The sequence below is a fragment of the Mesoplodon bidens genome (genome assembly GCF_964165515.1).
Source record: "Mesoplodon bidens genome assembly, chromosome: 2".
NCBI lineage: Eukaryota > Metazoa > Chordata > Mammalia > Artiodactyla > Ziphiidae > Mesoplodon > Mesoplodon bidens.
Genome location: NC_138177.1, coordinates 103,299,785 through 103,324,191, shown reverse-complemented (window position 1 = coordinate 103,324,191; position 24,407 = coordinate 103,299,785). Strand labels below are relative to the sequence as shown.

The following is a 24,407-nucleotide window of genomic DNA, read 5'->3' as shown; positions in this document are numbered from 1 at the left end:
CGCCACACTCGCGTTTTCCCGCGAGAATCCCGGAACTCGAGAACTCGTACCGCCTCCGCCCCTCCGACCTAGGCCAAGGGTGTCTCACCCCGGGAGCCGGAAGGAGAGGGATATTAACGTTCACGACAGTGCGGTAGAAGACAGAGCAGCCTTGTGTAGGGAGAGACCTTCCCGGCGTGGCCTAGGGCCCTCGTCCCCGTTACACACGAACGAATTGGAAAATAGCATCATCTGTGGGAATGTAAATGATACAGCCACTATGGAGAACAGTATGGAGTTTCCTTAAAAAACTAAAAATAGAATTACCATATGACCGAGCAATCCCACTACTAAGCATATACCCAGAGAAAACCATAATTCAAAAAGACACATGCACCCCAATGTTCATTGCAGCACTATTTACAATAGCCAGGTCATGGAAGCAACCTAAATGCCCATGGACAGACTAATGGATAAGGAAGATGTGGAACATATATACAATGGAATATTACTCAGCCATAGAAAGGAACGAAATTGGGTCATTTGTTGAGATGTGGATGGATCTAGAGGCTGTCATACAGAGTGAAGTAAGTCAGAAAGAGAAAAATATTGTACATTAATGCACATGTGGAACCTAGAAAAATGGTACAGATGAACCGGTTTGCAGGGCAGAAATTGATACACAGATGTAGAGAACAAACGTATGGACATCACCGGGGTAAAGTAGTGGGGGGTGGGGGGTGGGGAGTGGTGGTGGTGTGATGAATCGGGTGATTGGGATTGACATGTATACACTGATGTGTATAAAATGACTAATAAGGACCTGTTGTATAAAAAAATTCAAAAAAAAGAAAATTGCATCATCTGCTCTACTACGTCCATCCTCTCATTTGTTCAGCAGAGGTCTTAATGCAGCCATGGGTATGGCCGAAGGAGACGTTTGCATTATTTATAATGCCTTTTAAAAAATCATATACTCTTGTATTACTTGTGAAGTTAAATATAAATAAAATAAAATTTAAAGACGTGGTTCAGGTAAAAGATGTATATGTTAAATGCCCAGGAATTCGGAGGCTAGTTAGGAAGCTATATAATTTAAAGGTGCAATGGTGAGTAGGAATTGGGAATAAGCAGAATAGAAGAAATGTTAAATTGTAAAGGAGAGAGAATTTAAAAAAAAGTTTTTTTGCAGTGAAAGGAAGAGAATGACTAGAATCGAGACACTTTGATTTTTCTTTTAGGATAAAGGGTGGAGAGCTAGGATATGTTTGAGGGTAATGGAAAGGGATTGAGGAAGTAAGTAAACAGTTGTTGGAGATGAGAATGAGCGCCTCATCAAATCTCCCTTACTTTAGAACAGAAAACCAATTTTTTTTCTTAAAGTCACAAAGTACAGAATTTTCAGTGGGCACACTGCCATTCAGCTAAATAGCTCCTTTCATAGTATCTCTTGCAGCCAGATACAGCTAGGTTTGGACTGATTACGGATCAATTAAGTGTTGTGTAGTTCTCTAGGGACATCTTAAAAGAGAGGAGGTCCTCCTTGCCTTCTTTAACTTCATTTCACTCTGTGGAAAGTTGGTTCCCTGGTTTTCAAGCAGCAATCTTGTGCCACGAAGATGAGGGCCATGCTTTTAAGGATGGCAGAGCAATAGCAAAGAAAAAAATTGAGTTTCTGACAAGTTGTGGAACTGCTGTATCAGTTCTAAATAGCCTAATTTTAGAGCTGTTTCACCTGAGAAAAACACCTCTTTTTAAACCAGTTATTTGGGGGTTTTCTGTGTTTTGCAGCAAGCCTAATTCCAACTAAAGAACGGAATTAAAAAATGGAGATGGAGGAGTTAGCCACAAAAGAATGCTCCTTCCTTTGAGGCAAGAGGGAAGAGTTGATAATTGAAGCAGACAGGAGACTATAAATGCAGGGAAATTAAAGTGGGGAGAAGAGGAGGGGATTTGAAGTAAATAACAATCTCTATAAGAAGAAGGTGATTCATCTGCTCAGAAGAATGAAAAAAGTTTAGATTGACTGTCATGGGGAATGTGGTAAGGAGCAAAAAGAAGTTTTAGTAGGGCCAAGTAGCAATGAGAGTAGGTAAGAGAAAGAACAGAAGATGGGTTAAATTTGAAGAGGAGGTGGAGCGGTGTAGAGGAAGGAAGATGAAGCAACTGGAGGTGGGTAGTGGAGATCAAAGCAGCAGAGGACAACAGCATCAATCATAGTAATAGTAGAGCACCTACTGTATGCTGGGTACTAAGTGCTTTACATGCATTAACTCATTTAATATATATGACAACTTTAACATGAGCAAATGCATGAAAACAGAAATTAAGATCACAGGAGTGGGTGTAGAAAATTGGGAGAGTATTAGAACACCAGTGTGTACTGTTCACTTACAAGCATGGCCCCTTTAAGATGAAACAAACCAAAAAACCACTCCCAAATATTTACAATCTAAAAAGTTCAAGAAACAAACATTAAACACTAAGATTAAAATGTTAGTACATATTCATAATATAAGAAGACTGAGCTGGTCTGCTGATCAGGGGCAAAACTGCAAAGTATTGTTTTTGTTTTATGCGAGCTTACCAGGTCTGCCATGTTTCCCTATCTCTACCTTCTTTACCTGCTCTCTTCTTTACCCAAAGTGGATTTGGGGAAAATACAGTATAAAAACACAGTAATTATTACACAGGCCCAAAGGGAAACTCTCCCATGATTGTCTATATTTTACTAACTAAAACTGTTAAATTACAGGATTGAATCTCTCTCTGGAATTTTAGGCATTAACCAAAAGATGAGTGTTTTAGTGCATAAGCCTTCTAAAAGTACATTTTGCATTATTACATACAAAACATTACTTTTAAATTAAGTTTGACGGGTAAGATGGTCTCCAATGATCCTATCCTCTGGTCTTCATACCCTTGAGTCTGGGCTAGACCTAGTGACTTATAATGAAAAGAATGTAACAAAAGTGATGGGTGTCACTTTCAAGATTAGGTTACAAAAAAAGCTGGCTTCCATCTTGCGATTTCTCACTTGTTCATTCTGTGCTTGTTATGAGCTGCCCTACGGGGAGGGCCATGTGGCAAGGAAGTGAGGGAGGCCTCTGGCTTACAGCCAGAGAGGAACTGAGTCCAGCCAACAACCTCATGAGCGAGCCTGGAAGCAGGCCAACCTCAATCAAGCGCACAGGAGAGACTGGAGTCCCAGATGACCCCGACTGCAACATTTTGAGAAGCCTTGAGGTAACCAAATGCAGCAACAGATAATACAGTCAGTATTAATTTTGTCTGTTCTAAAAATTTCATGTAAAGGAAATCATGTATTTTCATGTCTAGCTTCTTTCACTCACTGTATTTCTGAGACTCATCCATGTTACTTTGTATACCAGTAGTTATTTTTTATTGCTGATTATACTTCAATTATCCATTCAACTGTTGATAAACATGTGGGTTGTTTCCAGTTTTCAGCTATTATGAAGAAAGTGCTATAAACATTCATATATGGCTATTTCAGATATATGATTTCTCTTGAGTAAATACCTAGAAGTGGAATTGCTGGGTCACATGGTACATGTACATTTAATTTTGTAAGAAATCCCAAGTGATTGTATTGATACCATTTTACAGTCCCAACAGCACTATGAGAGTTGCTTCCTCCACATCCTTGCTGCCACTTGGTACTGTCAGTTTTTAAAAATTTTAGCTATTTTAGTGATATTTCATTGTGGTTTTAATTGGCATTTCCCTGATGACTAATGATGTTGAACATGTTGTATATTCTTATTGACTATTCGTGTCTTCTTTGGAGAAAAATATGTTCTAACATTTTGCCTACTTTTTATTGGATTGTCTTAAGCTGTAAGAGTTCTTTACACATTCCAGATACAATATTCTTATCAGATATATGATTTTCAAATATGTTATCCTATTTTATGGGTTGCCTTTTGACTTTCTCGATGGTGTTTCTGAAGTTTTAAAAAAAATTTATTTTATTGAAGTATAGTTGATTTACAGTGTATTAATTTCTACTGCACAGCAAAGTGATTCAGTTATATATATAAATATATATATACATCCTTTTTCACATTCTTTTCCATTATGGTTTATCTTGATGGTGTTTTTGAAGTGCAATTTAAAAAATTTGATTATGTCCAATTTATTTTTCATGAGAAATATTTATTACAAGTATTTCATCCCAGTCTGTGGCTCACATTTTCACATTTTCAAAATACACTGTTTTCTTAAGTATATTTTGAAGAACAGAAGATTTTAATTTTGATTAAATCTGGCTATTGATATTTTCCTTTATGATTACTTTTTTGGTGTTATCAGAAAACTCTGAAGCCAGTTTTCATTTTCTTTCTTTATTCTAATTACATACACATAAAAATGAATAGAACACTTCAAATGAAAAAAACGTAACCAGAGGGAAAAACAGATTATTTCTAGGGAAGAAAATCCAGGTTTTCATTAGCAAGAGTATAAATGCTGGAAATCAATAGAATGTTATCTCCAAAATGCTGAGGGCAAGTGTTTGGAAACTTAGAATTCTATAATGTCAAATGATGATTTAAGACTGTTAATATAATAAAGACATTTTCAGGGCTTCCCTGGTGGCGCAATGGTTAAGAGTCCGCCTGCCGATGCAGGGGACACGGGTTCGTGCCCCGGTCTGGGAGGATCCCACATGCCACGGAGCGGCTGGGCCCGTGAGCCATGGCCGCTGAGCCTGCGCGTCCAGAGCCTGTGCTCTGCAACGGGAGAGGCCACAACAGTGAGAGGCCCGCATACCGCAAAAAAAAAAAAAAAGACATTTTCAGACAAACAAGACTTAGGAGGTTTACTGCCCAAAGACCTTCAGTGAAAGAATTACTAAGGATATACTTAAGAAAAAAGTAAAAGTAAATGGAGTAAGGGGCAAGAATCAACAGTGAGCAAAGAACAGAGGAAATAGAGCCGAGTCCAAATAAATAATGCTTATTGTAAAACATGAACCTTCTTAAAATAATGGACCAAAACACAGATAGAAATCTTGTATGACATTTTATACATTTATTCATTGCTGAGGGATACATATTAAGGTTTGTTTGACTTTTCTGGTAGTGAAACTACATAAGCTATATCCTAATATATTTAGGGGATTGGGGCAAGTTTCTGTCTCTCTTTTATAAAATGTAACTTTTCAAACCTTACCTACTCTTGTCTCACTAGAAGCCATTCCTTTCTATCTGGTAAGAACAAGCTCTTGAAGAAAGTGTTTTCACAGGATTTAGAAGTTTACATATAAACTGTTCATTATTCAATATCAGTGTATTTACAAACCAGGCATACCCCCACCCCATCTTATGATCCTACTCTGAGGCTAGTTCCTGCAGGGGAGCCTTTCTCGTCCTTATCCTGCTTCCCAGCAGTCCCACTCCTTCCACATGACCCCACTCCCTTTTCACTGCTTCTGTCATTAACAGATGCAGCCCTTTATTGCTCTTGTTCATGTACAGATCCCTCTCGCCCCCAAAATATACTGATCTGCTCCTTGAAGATAGGGCTGTTTTCATTTCTGTTTCTGTCTGCCAACACCTTGCACACTGCCTGGCACATAGCAGGAATTCAATACATCTTTGTTGAATGAATGGCTTGGTATTTAATTATTTTTCATAATTTATTTTCAAACCATACTCAGTTTGAGTTTAAATAGTTCAAAACCAATATAATGTTCCAAGATGCTTACAACTATTAAAACAACTCAGTTAAAAAATATACAACTCACAATTTAAATTCATAAATAGGTAAAATTAAAAACTTATAATCATTTAATAATGCTTTACATTTTGCCTTCATTTTAGAGTACACTACTAAAGACACATAAAAGTAGAATTATCCAATTAAAACATTTTCCCCATCTAAGTATATTTCTAACTCTGAAAACTATTAAAAAAATTAATTATGGTACATATTTAAAAAAAATAAAACTGACATATCCTGCCACCAACTTTATGGGAAAGTGGCAGGTACAAGTTCTGGTATGTTAGGAACTTTGAAAAAAATAGATTTGGAATCATAAGTTGGTATATTTGAGTATGAAAACACAAATGGACTAAATTCTCATTAAAACTTCAAATTTCTCTAAATGTACATTTGGCAGAAAGATGAATTGTCAGCCAATATACTATATATATATATACACACAATATATATATCAACTGCTTACATCCCCAAATATTGAATCTGGGTGGAAAAGTTAGAAAGAAAATCTGCTCTAAAAAGAAACATAATTAAGACTTAGATCTTTATCACTGAAAATCAAGATCCTATTTCAGTTACTACTTGGCTCTGGTAGGGAAGTCTGAATCATTCATTCAAAATAAAATAACTTCATTTTCTATTTCACACAGCTGTCTAAAATGATCTTTCCCATGAATGGAAAAATTATGAGCTATTATTTGTGATTCAAATTCTAGCACTGGCTATTCCTAAATTAATTCTCTATTATCATACTGGCACAATGTGGTCTTCATAATGTACACCGTGTGAACATATTTTGTGAGACACCTTGGTCCTTTTGTTGACTACAGTTTCTTAAGACGAGAATTCAAAACAGACTCATCACAGAAAACATTCCAAGTTACAGTACATTGTGTTAAAGTAAGGCTCCAGTGTATTTTGGACATGTAATAACAAGCTGCCGCTTCTTGTCATATTTACTGGAAAAAAAACTTATACCTTGGGTCACTGGATACACATCTCCCCAGAAAACATACCTGTTATATACACTATTGTTAACTTAGCTTTCAGCTTTAAGCAATTATTTGGTAGTATTATCACTCTATTTTATGGCTTTTTAAACATTAAGTCCCTAAATACTTGAAAAGCATTCACTATATTCTGATAGTTCACCAAAAAAAGAAGTGAATATCAGCTTAGATAAAGCCTTTAAAAAAATCAGTTTTTTAAAGAAAAGATTTTTCAATAACAGAAATTAAAGGTATAGAAGCGAAACAACAAAAAATTCATTAAAAAAAGCCACACATGATCCCCTTCACAAAATGAATCTATAATTTTGCTACTTTGTCAAGAGTTGGGGAAAAAACACACAAAAAGCTCCTGATGAAGTCTGGATATATTAGCAACATACGTTTTTTTCTATTTTCAGAATGACCTTTCAAACAATCCATTTTTGTAAGTCCAGGGTTTTAAAAAATAATAAATGTGATATTAAAGTGCCCTCTTAAAATATCTTGGCCAATTCACTGGATAGGCTTAAATTAAAATGAGCATTTGTTTAAAGACTTACATGAAAAAATGTTGTACATTTCCAAATTAAAAAGTTAACTATATCCATTTAATAACATTACATACAATATAAAGGCTATACATAAGGCTTTAGGAAGCTCAAAGTCTAAAGTTTTAGCAAGTAAATCAGCTGATTTCACATTGCAATTCTAATGATCAAATTATCCAACTAGTAAACCACAAAATCTTACTTAGAACAGGAAAAGAGTCTTATTTATTTATTTATCAATTTTTAGTGTATTTATTTTGAATATGGAACCACAGATCTTTTCCCTAAGTTGAAAAAACTTGGGCAAAATTAGTTTTATACATTAGTTACATATATGTGTGTGTGTATGTTATGTATGTGTGTGTATATATATATAATTATCTTAGTTTTATAAACCATGTATTAAAATACATGGTTTAAAAGTATTAATTGAGATATAAGAGATTTTAAAAGAATTTTTCAAACTATTTGGGTTACAGATACAAATTTATAGAATTACAAAGACCTATAGTATATACCAAAGAGGTCACAACTTATTTGTTTGCTATTTTCTGGTTCTTAAACTAATGAGGAATTATACTAAATGATCTACAGTCTCTTTTAGCTTTAAAGTTTGGGTTATATTGTTTTGATTTTAAACAGTTAAGACCATGTCTCAAAGTTATCTAAATAGACAACATGATCCTGAATTAAAGATTTTTTTCACCCCTTTTTTGGCTTTTAGTCCCCTGTAGTCGGTTACTAGTGGGGAACAAATATTGCATATTTTACTCAACTGATTCTTAATCCCTGTGCTCCCTCCTCTCTCCAGAACCCACAGTGCCCAGCACATGGTAAGCACTCAGTACTTATTGAATGTTTTTGAATGAGTAGCAAAATATTAAGGACAGATTGTGAATTTAAAAGAATCTGGAGGTAACAACAGTTGCTTTTATAAAACCCCCAAACAATAATTTCAAAGCTCCTAGTCTCCTTTACATATTTACTTTGGTTTGTCTTTGTAATAACAGCAAGAGCAAATATGGCACAAGAATACAGGTTAAATCATTACAGGTAAACTGCAAGCAAGGACAAATAAAAAAATTTAAGCTTCCATTCACATATTGAAGAAAGGACTTTTATTTACACTACTAGTAGATCCCAGCTATTCCAGTTACTCTGAGATATAATCATCTTATCAATGACAGGAAAAATATCTTCCAGTATTTGTTTTAACAACTGTAATTAAATTGCTTAGTTATACTGTACAGAAAGAAGCAATTAATGAATTTTTTAGAAATAAAAAATATGTATATATATTACCCTGATGCCTAGGCCAAAATATATCTAACCACAAATTTTCTTGATTTCTACTGTCATAAAAATAAAGGAAAAATATATTGCAAGTATCTTCATTATAGACAATTTCACTTAGAAAACAATAGTTTAATGAAAACAATATAGTGGTTCATGTGAGTGAACTGATATGGAAGCAAGAGAAGTATTCAAACTTGACAGATAACATATTGTAAAATATAACTAAAGAATATCTGCCTCAATGACACATTTACAGGCAGTAATTAGATTTTTATACATCTCAATTTTATCTTATATTCAAGGAAAATACAGGTCAGTAGGCTATGATCCTAAATCGTAGTTAAAAACCCCTTCTTTTAGCTTGTAAGATGTAGCCTTTTGATTTGATAATTCCTCTACTTTTAACAATGACTGAATATCGCAGTAGCCACAGTGGCACCCACTCATGTGCTTGAATGTCAGGGATGCTTTCCTGAAGTGCTTCTTGGAAACTTGCTTCAGAAAGCAGTTCTTAAAACAAACAAACAACAAACAAAAACCCAAACTGTTAAACTTGAAAACAAAAGCACTTTACTATGTAGGTAAGCATTTAAATACAACAAAAGAAACACCTCAAAACTGAATATAAATTATATTTATCCTTAATGTGTGCTATGAATCTGAACCAGAATATCAGAAAGACCCAGACAGTTCTTTAGAAAGTATCTATACTTGTAACCCAGCCAGTTTAATTCATAATTTCTGGTGAGTGGAGCCTGGATATTGGTATTTTTTGAAGATCTCTAGGTGATTCTAATGTACAGCCAGGGACAATACAGGAAAGTACAAAGAAGGAGAAAAAGTTACCCATAATCCTATCAACCAAAGATGGACCATTTCCATTGCCATGTATTTCCATCCAACTATTTTTCTGTATATATTTATGTATATATGTATGTATCTAGCCATATCTTAAAAACTAGAAATCATACTGTAGTTATAGCTTAATTTGCTTATTTTTTTCACTTATATTATGGATATTTTCCCATGAAATTAAATATTCTGTGAAAGCATTTTTAATAATTCTCCCAATATTATATTTTATAGATATAATTTATACATTTTCTTATTGTTGGTCAAAAAATTAGGGTTTTTCCTAATATTTTGGTAATAAAACTAATACTTAATGAACATCCTTAAAATGCATGCCTGGCTATGGAACGACAAGGTCAAAGTACATTTTCTGAAGGCTTGATACATAGTATATTGCCAGCTGCTTTCCACAAAGACTGTACTTTACACTTAATAGATAATATTGGAGTGCCCATCTTACCATATCCTCACTAGCACCAGCCATCATTTAAAACATCTTTCCCAGTGGTTATCTTTTAATCAGCATCTCCTTGATGAAATTATTATTTTCTAATTCCATATTTATACCTAAGCCCTCTACCATTACTCTGATCTGCCACTCCCCTCCTCACTTCCTCTTCTCCAGCCACACTGGCCTCACAGCTGTATCCTGAAATCCTCAAACATATTCCCACCTTGGGGTCTTTGAATCAGCCACTCCCTCTTCCCTGAGCACTCTTCTTCCAGATACACACATGGCTCTCTCCCTTCTTGCAGGTCTCTGATTAATGTACCCTAGCAGAGAGGCCTCCCCAACCATCCTATATAAAACAACAACCCCTAACCTGGGCACTCTTTCCTCCCTCAGCCAACTTTTCTCCATAGCATACACCACCATTTATCACATTCAACATTCATCTTAATTTGTGTCTCATCCCATCAGAATATAATTTCCATGAGGGTTGAGATTTTTGACTTGGTGCTATATTTCTAGTACTTAGAACAATGCCTGGCACATAGTAGGTGCTCAAATGTCTTTTGAATGAATCAGTCAATATGGAAAGATTCCACTGGGGTCAGAACCAACCCTATAGATAAGGATTAGGTGACCATCTATACAATATGATTTGGGAATGCCAAAGAACATGCCCTAAAATGAACTGCCGTGATATCTGAATAACATCAATAGTAAACTCTCAGTAAATATTAGCTACTGTCATGTGCCAGCCACTTTTCAGAGTACTTTATTAACTCTTTTAATCCACATGTTAACCCAAGAGATAGGTAATATTATTTCCCTTCACAGGGGGAAACTGACAGAGAGATTAGATAACTTGCCCAAGGTCACACAGCTAGTAAATGGTAGTTTTAATAAATGAAATGCAAATAGCTCTTGGAAAAGTAACATTAACGTGGATTTGTTTACCAGATTGTCTAACCCTGAGGGAATGCGGAATAACAGAGATCAGATTTAATGGGAATGGTGAGAGGAGGAAGGCAAATAAAAACGGGAAAGTTCCAAAGTCAGAATCACCTACTTCACAATTTTACCCTGACTGTAGTTAAACTATTACCACAACTTCTAGGACAAAGAATAATGGAAAATAAACCTTTCTGAAGAAAAAGGGTAATTTTAGAACAGAGGAAGGCCTTTAGGTGACTTATAAACAAGATTCTATTTTAGATGACAAGCAGAGTTAAATGTTTTACAACTTGATCGCTTAAAAAATAAATCTGACACAAAGTCAGAGAACTATGCTATTCATTAGCTACATACTTTTAATTCAACTATGTTAACTCTTTAGAATCAGTAAACATGACAAAACTTTTAAAAGAATTGCTTCATTACAGATCAAACTGTCTGAAGATCGTCTATAGTATATGCAGGATCAGACTATAAATTCTAATTAAAGGGTTTAGAATTAAAATTAAAAAGACATCCAAATGTCAAATTACGCCAGTAAAACAAAAACATTCTTCCCCCCAAATGATTAAATCTCTCTTTTCATATATATGTGCAATATATTTTTCCATAACAATGATGTATTAGCACATAATCCACATGTCCACATTTAGATAATGTGGAAATAAAGTACTAGACACCTTAGTCCTTTCCTATTTCCTTTCCTACTGGAAAAAGGATAGAGTGTTTTTCAGGTGGAGGTGGAAGGGGGTACAGGACCACCCATCAGCTGTTGGTAACAATTACAGTTGGAAGAGTCCCCAGGAGTAAACAGAAAAATGATGTATTATTTGCCAACGTATAGAAAGTTAAAATTTCAATGGTTTGTATTTTAGAACAAATCAGCACAGCAATTCTTTGTTAGATTTTCACTAAAATGACCTTTTTAAAGAAAATGAATCTAATTACTCATGTGTGAAAGCTCTGCTGGAGGGGAAAAGTCCCTATGTCCTATTCTGGTACGATTTAAATGGAAACTGATAAGAAAGTACAGTTTCAGTCTGAATTACTACAATACTAATGTTTTAAGTCAGAGAGACAGTACAGTATGGTGGGGAAAAGGCTCCAAATTCAGCCAGTACCTAGATCTAAGTTCAAACTTTGCCCTATGCCAGCTGGGTGACCTTGGGTAGTTTCTTAAACTCTAAGGCTCTATTTCTTCATCCATAAAGTGTCTAGTTTCAGTTGCTGTAAGGATTACAGATAATCTCTCTGTGACATTTAGCATGATGCCTAGCATTTGAGAAAGAATATCAAAACTCCTCCTCCACTTCCTACAAAACAGTAAAAAAAAGAGGCTGAGGCAGACTGCTGATAAGGTATAAAGTCTTAAGAGGTTATCCATAAGCATCCTAAAAATAAATTGAATCAAACCACCTATATAATGCCATCTTTTTAGAAATGAAAGTAAAAACTGAATGTTTTTCTCCAGGAATCACCTATAAAATATAATTGCTTCCAATTTTTATTAAACTAGAACTTCTACAAAAATGTCATGGAAATTTAAAACTTTCACAAGATATCTCTCACTTAACTATACCAAAAATATTGTTTCATAGAGCCTGTATATTTAGTAAGTAAAATATGCTTAGTATACTTACCTCTGCTCCCTGAGAAACTGTAAAAAAACGAAAATGGAGCAGACAGCTAATAAAGTGTAAAATATTATCTTCCCAGCTTTCCAAGTTATCTTGTAAAATGTTGACAAAAATTATTCTACAAAAGGCAGACAAGCCATTCTCATTAATCAAATGTTTCTGATTAACATCAAGCATATGTCTTGATAGTAATGATTAATAAAATACCTAATCAAATACCTATCCTAAGATGCTTAAGTTTCAAATTGAATTTTATCTGCTTCTTTTTCCAGATATTTATCTTTTAATTAAGTGGCCCTTTGGTGCAATCTTTGCTACACTAGACAATATTATATGTAACACTATTTAGAATATCTTACAAGATCTTTTCTGTGTAGCTTTATATTTATAAACCTCAGCAGACTGGATGTTCAGGAAATGACCCCTTCACTTCTTTTCCCATTGGTACAAAGACAAAATTAAAGCTTTCTGAAACTAAAATAAAGGCATATATGTTTTGAACTAACTATTAAGAATAGCTCTAGGTGACAGCATTGTACCTTTATCACTGTACACAATTAAAAATTAAATTTTGACAAGTAGCTTCTTTTAAGATAAAAGCTCATGATCAATCTCTATAAATAAAAATCTCAGTCTTACCTTTTGGATCATTATGAGTCAAGAGCTGTATGTCAAACTGTTTAGCAAAAGCAGTCAAATCGGGTGGCATCACACAGCAGGAGGCAAGATTAACTTGGTTACTATTTGGTTTTACCTAGAAGTGGAAAAAAAAAATGACATCTCCACTAAATTAAGTACTACAAAAAGTAGAAAGTAATAAAAGGATTCAATTTTAGAACATATGAAATATCACATTCTACAGTACTTAAAGTTTATAAAATACTTTTACATGTATATATTTATTAATGTATGCTGTTCTGACTCATTGGTAACAGAGGAAGGAAAAATAGCTCTACAAGTGGGAAAAAGCCAACATATTACTACACTATTAAAAAAGTCTCATGCTTGAACCTGCCATCTAATACATCTGCCTTGGAAACTAACATGATTCTAAGTGGTATGGTTCCACCTGCAAAGGAAATATGTCTTAAAGATAGAGGATCAAATACAAATGATAAGTATGTTTAATGTTGAAGTATACAATATGGTTATTAATCAGACATTTGAAAAAGAGAAGAATCAGGTAATTTCTAATAGATGCTCTAGTTAATTTATAGATACATTTCAGATCATCTAAGTCTCTCCAACAGGATCTTAGCCACATTCTGGCTATCACCAAGCCAAAGGGACAAAGGGCAACTTTTCTCTAGGGTCTTCCTGCCCATAAGAAAATGAAAAGGCTGGGGATAAATGAAAAGGAATAAAGAAAAATACAGAGAGTAAACTACTTGTAAGCAACTTCCCTAATCATTTTATAGGTTATTAGGCTAGAAGGTGGCAGTGATTGATTTATGACTCCTACTCCACATCAAGTTCTGTGAACAGAAGGTCTTATATATCTTTAAGTAACGGAGCAAAATATTTGTTATATATGATATTCTCTCACTTAGGAAATTAAAACCATGGACTAATAAAACCTAAAGGAAAACATAGTATTTTTATCACATAATTAAAACTGAAGGAAAGAGCCTTAATTCATTTGGCTATGAATGCTTCAACACACACTTTCTAGTGTTATTGTCAAAGCCTGCTCCAAAACTCCCATATTTGGAACAGTCACCCCACAGTGGTGTCCACTATGTGCATGATGTTTAATGGGATGCAGCAAAGACTGTGAAAGACAGGCTCCTCCTGGACTGCTCGTGATCTAGACATCTTTTACCTGTGCCCACTGATACAGCTGTTCCAACTGGGTTTTGTCCAGATCAGAGGTACCTATAGCAACAATCTTTTTGCTGTGGACTAAGTTTTGTAATTCTTCCCAGTAGGGCTGCAAATGCTCCAAGGAAAGATTAATTCCATCTTCAATAGGAGGTGAAGCTATGATCACAGAATCCAGCTGTGCAACTCCAAGGACTGAACAGGCTGATGTGAAGGAAAACACAAAGAGGATAAATGTTTGTTACATAATAAAAACAAGTTGCTTCTAATGTCCTTTAAGTACCCCACTAAATTCTGTCCATATAGTTCACTAGTATTCTACATAACAGATTATTTCATTAGGTTTCATAATTTACCTGTCATTTAGAACATTTCCATCTTTTAAAAAGTATAAAGTGCCCATTCATCTACTTGGTCTATGTGGCAGACATGTGGGTTTCTTTGACCTGCCTCATTCCTGGGGAAACTCACAACTACTACAGGTTCCTCTTTCTGAGGAACAGGCCTCCTTGTTTCCTAGGCCCCAGGACTTTTTGGTAGCTTCTGACCTAATAGTCTATAATTGGTAGGCATAGCAAAGAATAAGCTTGAGACTCTGAGAGACTGAATTTATGGTCTTAACCTATATATTAATCTATGTTTACAGATGTAGATAATCTCTTAATTTTTATAAAAATAATTTTAAGAGTTTATTTTTAATGATTATTGTTCACTCCACAGTTATATTAAAGAGCTATTTAGTTAACTGTTCAATGTATATAAATACTGGAAGAATATTTTAAAATATAAAACACTGAATAACTATAATGCCATAGTAACCTAACCAAGTGCTGAAAATAGATAAAAATGCTTGTTTCTGTTGTTGTTATTCTTTTGATATTTCACCTGTAGTACTAAAAGAGTTAAGAATACGATTAAGGAGAATTTCTATCTCTAAACGTATAGTTAACATTTAATTATGTTACATCTTTTACATTCCTTTTATATATCAAAATATGACTTTACATAAGTTGATGTGATTCTATAGAAGCCTTAACAAATTAGGCTAGAACTTTAAAAGATAAAATTGCGATGAGCTCATGTTCTTTTTTACCTGGACCTGAACACAAGATATAACTAATATACCTACACTAATTTAAAGTCCGCATGAAAATAAAGTTGAAAGTTTGCTTACCCATGTCAACTGCATTTCTAGTTGATGATGAAGAGTTTGATCCTACAATGAACAGTTTTGCTGGGTGACAAAGGAAACAAAACAGATTACTATATTTGAGTAACATTCTACTACTACTAGTAATACTGCTAAAATACTAAGATGACAGATAATCCTGAATGAATTTTTGCCTCTCCTAGTTGCATTGTTTTATAGTTTTCATTTTAAGACCTAAAAGTATATTTCCACTGGAATTTTAAAATTATATGCTAGTTGCCAACAATAATCTGATTGTCAAAACAAAAAAGCAAATATTAATTTCCCCTTTATTAGAAGGCAGGGCAGATAAATATAGAAACTTATTCAAAATGTATATTTTTATGAATTAAACATTAATGGAGCATATTATTTTCTCCAATAAACTAAAGTCTATATAAAGCCTAAATTAGAATTGCTTATAATGAGAAGAAAATTGAAAGAAAAACCCCCAAACAGACAAACACTCCACAATCCTACCTTCCTAATATTGAATACAATCATTTTCATTTTTAGACGACATTACCTTCAAGTTCTTGGTCATGCAAAGCAGAGTATATATTTTCTACTTCCACATACTTGGTTTACCCTTATGTAACAAATATTTTTACATCTCTATGCAGTATTATCTTAATTTTTAAAAAAAAACATAACAGTAATATATTCACTCTAGAAATGAGGAAAACCTATAGGAGTAGGGGAAAAAAACAGACAAACAAACAAAAACTCTACCAATAGTCTCATCACCGAAAGCAATTACTGTTTAGATTTTTATGTACTCTGGATTTTTCTTTTCTTTCTTCTTTTTTTTTTTTTGGCCGCATGGCTTTCGGATCTTAGTTTGCCAACCAGGGATTGAACCCGGACCCTCAGCAGTAAAAGCACAGAGTCGCCAGGGAATTCCCTGTACTCTGTATTTTTAATGAATAATTTTACACACTCATTTTTAATGGTGAACATTATTCTGTAACTTTGATAGGGTATAATTTACTGAATGATTTCCTACTTCTTGGACTTTTAGATTAGTTCCAGTTTTTTGTTGCTGAAATAAACATCTATGCTAACTTTTTTTTCAACTTTATGCCTGAAGCATTTCCCAAGGACAAACCGTCAGAAATGTGATTATGAGTCAAAGAATATGATCTGTTTTTTGTGAGTCATGTTCTATTTTATTTACCTCCTATTTTATAAAAGATTTGTATCAGTTTACCAGAGCACTAAAAGTTAGGAGCCGCTCTCCTAACAATATAGGATGCTATTAAACAAAACAAAACAATATATATATATATATATATTTGCTAATTTGATAGGTACAAAATATACCTGCCCATAACCACATTAACTGGCATTTCTTTGCTTACCAGGAAAGTTGAGTAGTTTTTCATATTTATGAAATTGAGGCTTTGGCTTGATTTCAACTCAGCTTTATATGTATATATTTACTTTATGTAAACTCACTGTTCAAAAATCTAAATTTACTCAATAAATAGGTGGAGTAATAGGAAAGCAAAGAGGAGAATCAGAAAGGGGAATGGAGAGAAAACAGGGTTAATGAAACACCCTTATGTAAAGTGCCTGGCATTCAACATATACAACAAATTTTCCTTGTACAACATTTCTTACATTTGTCACTTCCTTTCTACTGCTAGACAATCTTCCTAAAACATTGCTTTCCTCATGTTACTTCTCTATTTAAAAGTCATCACAACTTCCTTACCAGGTGAGAGTCAATCTTCACCACTTTGCTCCAGCCTTAGCTCCTGTAATTATACTCTGTGAACACCCTCCCCATCACTATCCATCTGGCCATGAATTTGTGCCATTTGAAATGGTCTCCTCTCTCCGAAAGATGAGGCATTTTTAGGTAGGTGAAGAGAGGAAAGCTCTTGATACTTATCAAAAACCTCAAGCCTTCCAGGAACTGAGGACAACTTGTAAGAGCTCCAAGATGGATCTACACCATGATGAACTGCAATCAACCACAGAGAAATGTTGCTCTGATGTCCTTTCCAACACAAATAATAATGTGAAATTAACAGAAAGAAATGGGTTTTGTAGTCAGGCATACCTGGATGGATTCCTGGTTCAACCACTTACTTGCTGTATAATAACTTTCCTTTTTTTTGTGTGTGTGGTATGCGGGCCTCTCACTGTTGTGGCCTCTCCGGTTGCGGAGCACAGGCTCCAGACGCGCAGGCCCAGCGGCCATGGCTCACGGGCCCAGCCACTCCATGGCACGTGGGATCTTCCCGGACCGGGGCACGAACCCATGTCCCCTGCATCAGCAGGCGGACTCTCAACCACTGCGCCACCAGGGAAGCCCAACTTTCAAGTTATTTAATGTCACTTGTGCAATGGGGATAATAAACCTACCCTGCAGAATTGTTTTGAAAATTATATGAAGAAATATAACCATAAAAGTGTCAAGTACAGTGCCTGGTATAAAGCAAGATTCAACAAATGGTAGTTATTATTATTAGAGTCAAAAGACAATGCCCTATCTCATCTTACCTGTTCATGCTAATAAGAGTAATAATAAAATAACAACAACCACAACACAACCACAAATGGTAATAAATAACAGCTACCTGGCACTTACTTTTGCCAAGCACCATGCTAAGTGCTTCTTTTGTTATTTCATCTAACTTACATAGAAGCCTGTGAAACAGGTGTATCCCCATTTTATAGATGAGGAAACTGAGCTCAGAGAGGTTAAATCATTTGTTAGCCCCAGATTATATCAGTCAGTAATCCACACATCCAGGAATTTCAGTTTAGTTAAGCTCAAGCATTTAATGACTATGTTACGCTGACTATAGGCTGAGGACAAGAACATCTTAATTCCTTGAGCTTAGCACTATCTCTGGAAAGTAGGAGTCATTTCACCTTTGTTGAATGGATAGAGTATGTATTTGATTTCTCTTCATGCAACTCGTTGCCAAGACTTCTTTCTCTGCTCCCAGGCAACCTCAGCCATTGCTCAGCAGTATCACACCAGGAAGGGAGGGCTTATGCTGGCTTTAGGTGGGCAATGCTCTTAAGTCTTCCCTTTATTCTTTCCATTTCCTACACCTTACTCTTCCTACTGCTCTGATGTCCTACAAATAAATTAATGAGAACATCATGAAGAGGTGAAGTTCTATTCTGACTCCATTGAAGTAGCCAATAGTGACCTCCTATAACTCCCTTTTTAAAGCTGACTTTAAAATTATGTTATAAAAAATCTCTATATTTCCCACACTTAGTGATTGAGTTACTCATTACCAGAAGTAAGGAAAGGTTTAGTCCCATGCCTGACAAAACCTCACTGTCATCCACTGTATAACAAAATGAACTGTAAAGGCTAGACTTTACCAGAAACTTTCATTTCTTCTCTTTCATCGGGATTTATCTTTTCTACTGCATGAGATACAGTACATTCCAAGACATCTGGAAACTCCTATAAGAAACACATTATATTTACAATAAATATAAAATTAATGTTTCTGATTAGCTATATATTTTCTACTGTCCATAACACTCTTTAGAAGCAGAGAACCCATAAAACAATAGAGTTCTTTACCTGAGGCCTAGATGGGCTTCATAACATTTGTAAAGCCCTGAAAAAAGTTAAAGTGCTGTGTGTGTGTGTGTCCATTTTCTGGGAAAAAGTGTCTCATTTTGATGAGATACTCAGAGGGATGTCTGATCAAAAACAAACGAATAAACAAACAAGCAGATTGGGCAGTATGTGAGGAGTTAGAACCACTAACACAGTAAGCGCTTTTACTCAGAAAAGAAACCAATGAAAAGTAAATAATATTTTCCTTCTGGATACTGACATGTTAAAACACTTCCTATATATCAATCACAAACATTTTAAGCCAAAATGTATTTTTTTCTGAATGCAATGGAAAGAAAGTAAAGGCGATTCCAATGCATAAAAATGAGTAGTTAATGAGTGAAATGATAAACTATTAGTACACATAAATCAGAAACACACTAACTCACATTTACAAGATTAAAACAAAGTAAACGGTGAGGATTTTCCCATGATTCTTGAGCATATTACAATGCCTGGCACATATTACCTGTTTACAAGTCATGCACAGAATGAATGGTCACTTCAGAAAAACAGAGACAGATAGAAGACATTAATTAATGTCTGCCTAGCAGCCACAGTTACAAACTTGCAGTATGCTCAAGGAAACAATTATTTTCAGCATATGTCCTCTTCCATACTTTTTAAGTTGTCTATGTAATCTGTTACAAGCCTTTGGCTAAGTTGGATTCCGAAGAGTGGTTTACAGACAGGTGTTTTGTATATTAACATTTATGATAATGGCCATATACTGACATTCAATGAAACACAGTTCTTTACTGTTTCATAAGAAACTGATGTTTAAAAAATTATTTTTAGTGGCTATATTTTGGGTTATAGTCTATCAAAGCAATCTACTAACCCAAATTGTTTGATAGTCATTCCTCAACTAGACCAAATATAAACTAGAACAAAACGCATTTTGAGAAAACTGTGGTGGGACTCTTAGTAGCTTGTCTAGTTGAAGAGTTGACTAGAGTCAGATTTTCTCTTTCATGCTTAAGCCTACTGGGTCAGACTCACACCTCAGCAAATCAACCACAATAAGTTTCATGCTAATTGCCTGTTTGACTTCCCTATCAAACCTGAGGAAGTTAATTTCCTGCTTATTACATGATTTCTTCATTCACAGTTCACTCACCCTGACCAAATCTGTGCTAATTTGGGAACTCCACTCATTCAAGGTCTTCCGGATACAATCTTGAAGCTGCAAAAGAAATGCATTTTGAAACTGTTAATCATACGCTACACTTTTCTGTACTTCTACAATAAGACTGCATTAGTCTGTTTAGGAAAAGGAACATATCAGTAGGAAATACCATACAAAAATTTTAATTCTATAAGGTTTTTGCTTCCTTTAACAAAGATTGATTTAGACCCGTTTTTATCCTACTCTTAATTCTCAAATGTTCTTGACCTAAAGCAGTAACCTAATTATTTAAAAGGTATTTTTGTATTAATGAAAATTTAAGTAAACTTTTGAGATGTAAAAGCATTCATAAAGAAACAAAAAAATTTTTCAAGAATAAGGTTTATAAATGGAGGAACTTCAAGCCCAGGCAACCTGACTAGAATTAACATTAACCACTATGCTATATTCCTCAAAGGCAAACAAATGATTCTCTAAGTGTGGCCAAAGGAATTCCTACATTAGACTCACCTGTGGTGTTTATTAAACGTTCAAATTCCTGAGCTGCATCCTAGACCTCCTGAATCACTTTCTAAGGGCAGCAGAACTTTCATCTTAACAAGCATCCAAGTAATCAAAATGTACTCTAAAGTCTAGAAACCACTATATCCGTATCTTGCAGAAGTCAACTTGCATAAAGTCAGTCCTTAAGTCATTTCCTAACAGTTAGGTAGACCTCCGATCTGTCTTCAATGTTTTCTTATATAAACAAATAATTTTATTATGCTAACATTATAGTATTTTGTTAATTCATTGAAGTGTCTACTTATCGTTTATCTCTTATGACAGCGTATTTCCAACTTATTTAATAGTGGTCCAAAATAATAAGACATACACTAACACAGTGAGTAAGGACCTACGTACATATAACAACAAAAATTCATAAAGCAATATTTATGCTTACTACATGCCAGATACTCTGAGGGCTTCTATTATGAGTTAGGAAAAAAATACGCTTCTCCATGACTCACTGAACTGATAACACAAATGGGCCAACACTAGCAGTTTGAAATCACTGCCTTATAAATACCAAGGGCACAGTGCTTTGCATTCTGTGGACAATCAATGAAAAAATAAATGAGTAACGAGAAGTACAGCCCTGAATTGCAAAAGCACTTTCCTAATACCCACAACAGAGATTAAACTTCTGAACTCACTATCTGATCTATGATTGCTTATGATAAAAACTGACACAAGCACTTTATTGCTTATATCTCAGTACAGATAATTACAATGGACAACTGGTTTATCAATTTAAGAGCTCAGAGTCACCTATTTAAGATTAATAGTCTAGGGCTTCCCTGGTGGCACAGTGGTTGAGAGTCCGCCTGCCGATGCAGGGGACACGGGTCCGTGCCCTGGTCCGGGAGGATCCCACATGCCGCGCAGCGGCTGGGCCCGTGAGCCATGGCCACTGAGCCTGCGCGTCCGGAGCCTGTGCTCCGCAACGTGAGGGGCCACAACAGTGAGAGGCCCGTGTACACACACACAAAAATAAAAGATTTATCGTCTACAACAGCAATTCATGTGCTAGCCACAATAACCCTCATGAATCCAATTTACAGGGTCTATATCTTTATGAAAGGTATACTTGTAATCAAATTTAAGTCAGTAGATAAAAATAAGTTGATAATCATTCTAGACAGAATTACAAGTCAATATTCTTTGAAAAATTAATAAAAATTGAGGCAGCAGGACCAACTAGAAGTTAAGAATTCTATCAGGTGCTATGGCTCAAATCATGGGAGAATTTTTAGAAATTTTCCTCTGGAATGATGGTTAATTTGCATAAGGCTTTTCTGATGAATTTCTCAATTCATGAAGGTAAGTATATTTTCAGAGTGTTTGCTCCCTTCTGTCAGGACAAATCATGGAACAGCCCAATGTTATAATACTATGATAAATTCATTGACTATATCACAAACCTAGTAATTTTTAATCTTTTATATGTTATCTATATTGACTGAATATTAACCTTGTACTTTTTTGTTCTCTGCTCTCTTCATTCATATTATACACACATCTCATAGTATCATGGAAGATGAGTGTCATGATAATTTAGTGTATCATTAGATCTGGGGTTGTATAAGAGTTTAAAAAATGCTACATGATCAAATACCCTAACAACAAATAACTGGTCAAAATCGTCCTATAATGGCCCATTTTAAAAACAAGATTTGATTTCATAAAATTCTAGTGGAACAAAAAATCTGGGCAGAGATCATAGAATAATTAAAAACAAAAACAAAAACCAAACAGTAGACTAGAAAAGACCTTTTAGGAAATTTAATGATCTCTCTCTACCCAATGTGCAAATTTTCTCAGTAATGAGTGATTTATTCAGTTTCTTTATTCAATGAGGTTAAACTGTTTCAAGTAGTGTATCCCAATTTAGAGCTCTGGTTGCTACAAAGCTCTTCTTTCCATAGAAACAAAACATGCTTCTCTACTATAATCAAGCTGTCATGTTTTCTCTACATATGCTATCAAATCTTCAAGTTTTCTCAAACGTTTTAAAGTCTCTTTAGTTTTGGGTCCCTCTTACGCAGCACCCAAAGTAATACACACAAATCACAATTCATCTTTTGAACGATGTTTCTTAAACTGTGGTGTGTGACTCATCACTGCATTAAGAAATCAAGTTTGTAAAAATTAAAGTAAGAGAAAAAATCAGAATACACAGTATATAGTAAGGGTTAAAATCTTTTCATGAAACTCGTGTGTTTGTGTGTGTGTGTGTGTAAACCATGAATTGGACTGCCAAGGCAAAATGCATTTTTTTTTTTTTTTTACTGGGTTGGCAGTCAAACTGAAAACGGCTACTTTAGCATGTGTTGAGTGAGATAAGAGAAAATTTCACCCAATATTATTTACGTGCAAAATGCTGTATTGAACCATCAGCCCTGGAGAAATTAAAGGTCTAGTATAAAACACAGAAGTATTTATCTTTGGGAGAGAATAGCACAAGTGAGGGTGGTTTAAAAAAAACAAGAGAGACAAACTGAGCTGCATCCTGGACACAGAATATGGTATGGATTCTGATTCCTACTAAAGTTACAATCAAGAGCACTGACAGAGGCGGCACTGGGTGTGAAGATGCACCTGCCGAATTTTTAAAGACGCTGTGCCCCCAACAGTAGGTTCGGATGCCACATCGCGCCGACAGCCGACCCAGCCTCCTCCGGCGGGCGGAGCCCAGGTGCGCGCCTCTTCCGCGACCACTGCGCGCCCGGAGCCCGACCACCCGGCCTCACCTCCCGGCGCCTCCCCGCCTCTCGGAGCCGCCCGGTCCGGCCCGCGCGGCCTAGCCCGGGAGCCCTGCGCCTCCGCCGGCACGCACGCCACCCTCACCTCCTCGCTGTGCGTGGACGGGCACTTCTTCCGCAGGCGGCCCCAGTTCAGCAGGTTCCCCGTCTGCAGGTGCAGGGTGCTGGCCCGCGCCAGGAGCGCCCCGGCCGCGCGGCTGTCGGTGCCCATGGAAGCAGCCGACGGACCTGGCCCGGCGGCGACGGGGCAGCAGGCGGGGAAGGAGGCCCCCCGTAGGACGCGGCGCCCGAGGCCGGAGAGCAGAGCGCGAGGCTGTTCGCCCCGCGCGGCGGGACCCCGGCCTGCGCTCGGGCCCGAGGGAGGCCGGGAGGCGGCAGGGCGGCGGCGGAGCGGCGGCCCGGGAAGGACGCGCTGGTGGCTGCGGCTCCTGCTACTGCGGCCGCCGCGGGAGAGTTGACTCCCAGCTGAAGAGTCGTTTCCTGGAAGACAATGACTAAGCAGAAATCGCGGCGGAGAAAGTGCTTCGTAACTGTTACCCGTCCCGCGGCAGGGCGGGCGGGGCGCACCCACCAGGCTGCGGGGGCGCCGGCCCGCGGGTGATTAGCCCTCGGCCTGCGGCCGGCGTGGCGCCAGGCGGAGGGCTGGCGCAGTGCGGAGAGAGAGCAGAGAGCTGGGGGCGCGCGGGGCGGGGCGGGGCCGGCGGCCTGGGGCCCGGCGCTTGGCAGGGCTCCCCCTGTCGGTCAGAGGGCGGCGCGCCACCTTCACCTAATACCTCAGACTGCGCTTGAGGTCTCACCTCCCAGCCGACCGGCAGTCACGCTGGTTATACCCCTAGACATCTCTTTAAAAAGAGAAATTAGGGGCTTCCTTGGTGGCGCAGTGGTTAAGAATCCGCTTGCCAATGTAAGAATCC

General features: G+C 36.5%; 1 protein-coding gene across 1 annotated transcript; it reads right to left on the bottom strand.

Annotated features, from left to right (window-relative positions):
• Positions 1-8,356: 8,356 nt before the first annotated feature.
• On the bottom strand, positions 8,357-24,148 carry GCLM (glutamate-cysteine ligase modifier subunit). Its single transcript, XM_081226541.1, has 7 exons — positions 23,579-24,148; positions 20,180-20,245; positions 18,813-18,897; positions 15,444-15,503; positions 14,271-14,473; positions 13,088-13,202; positions 8,357-9,067 (listed from the first exon to the last, which is right to left on the bottom strand). Exons 1-7 carry the CDS (start codon positions 23,702-23,704, stop codon positions 8,898-8,900), a joined length of 825 nt encoding a protein of 274 aa, XP_081082667.1. The 5' UTR covers positions 23,705-24,148; the 3' UTR covers positions 8,357-8,897.
• Between the last annotated feature and the right edge of the window lie 259 nt (positions 24,149-24,407).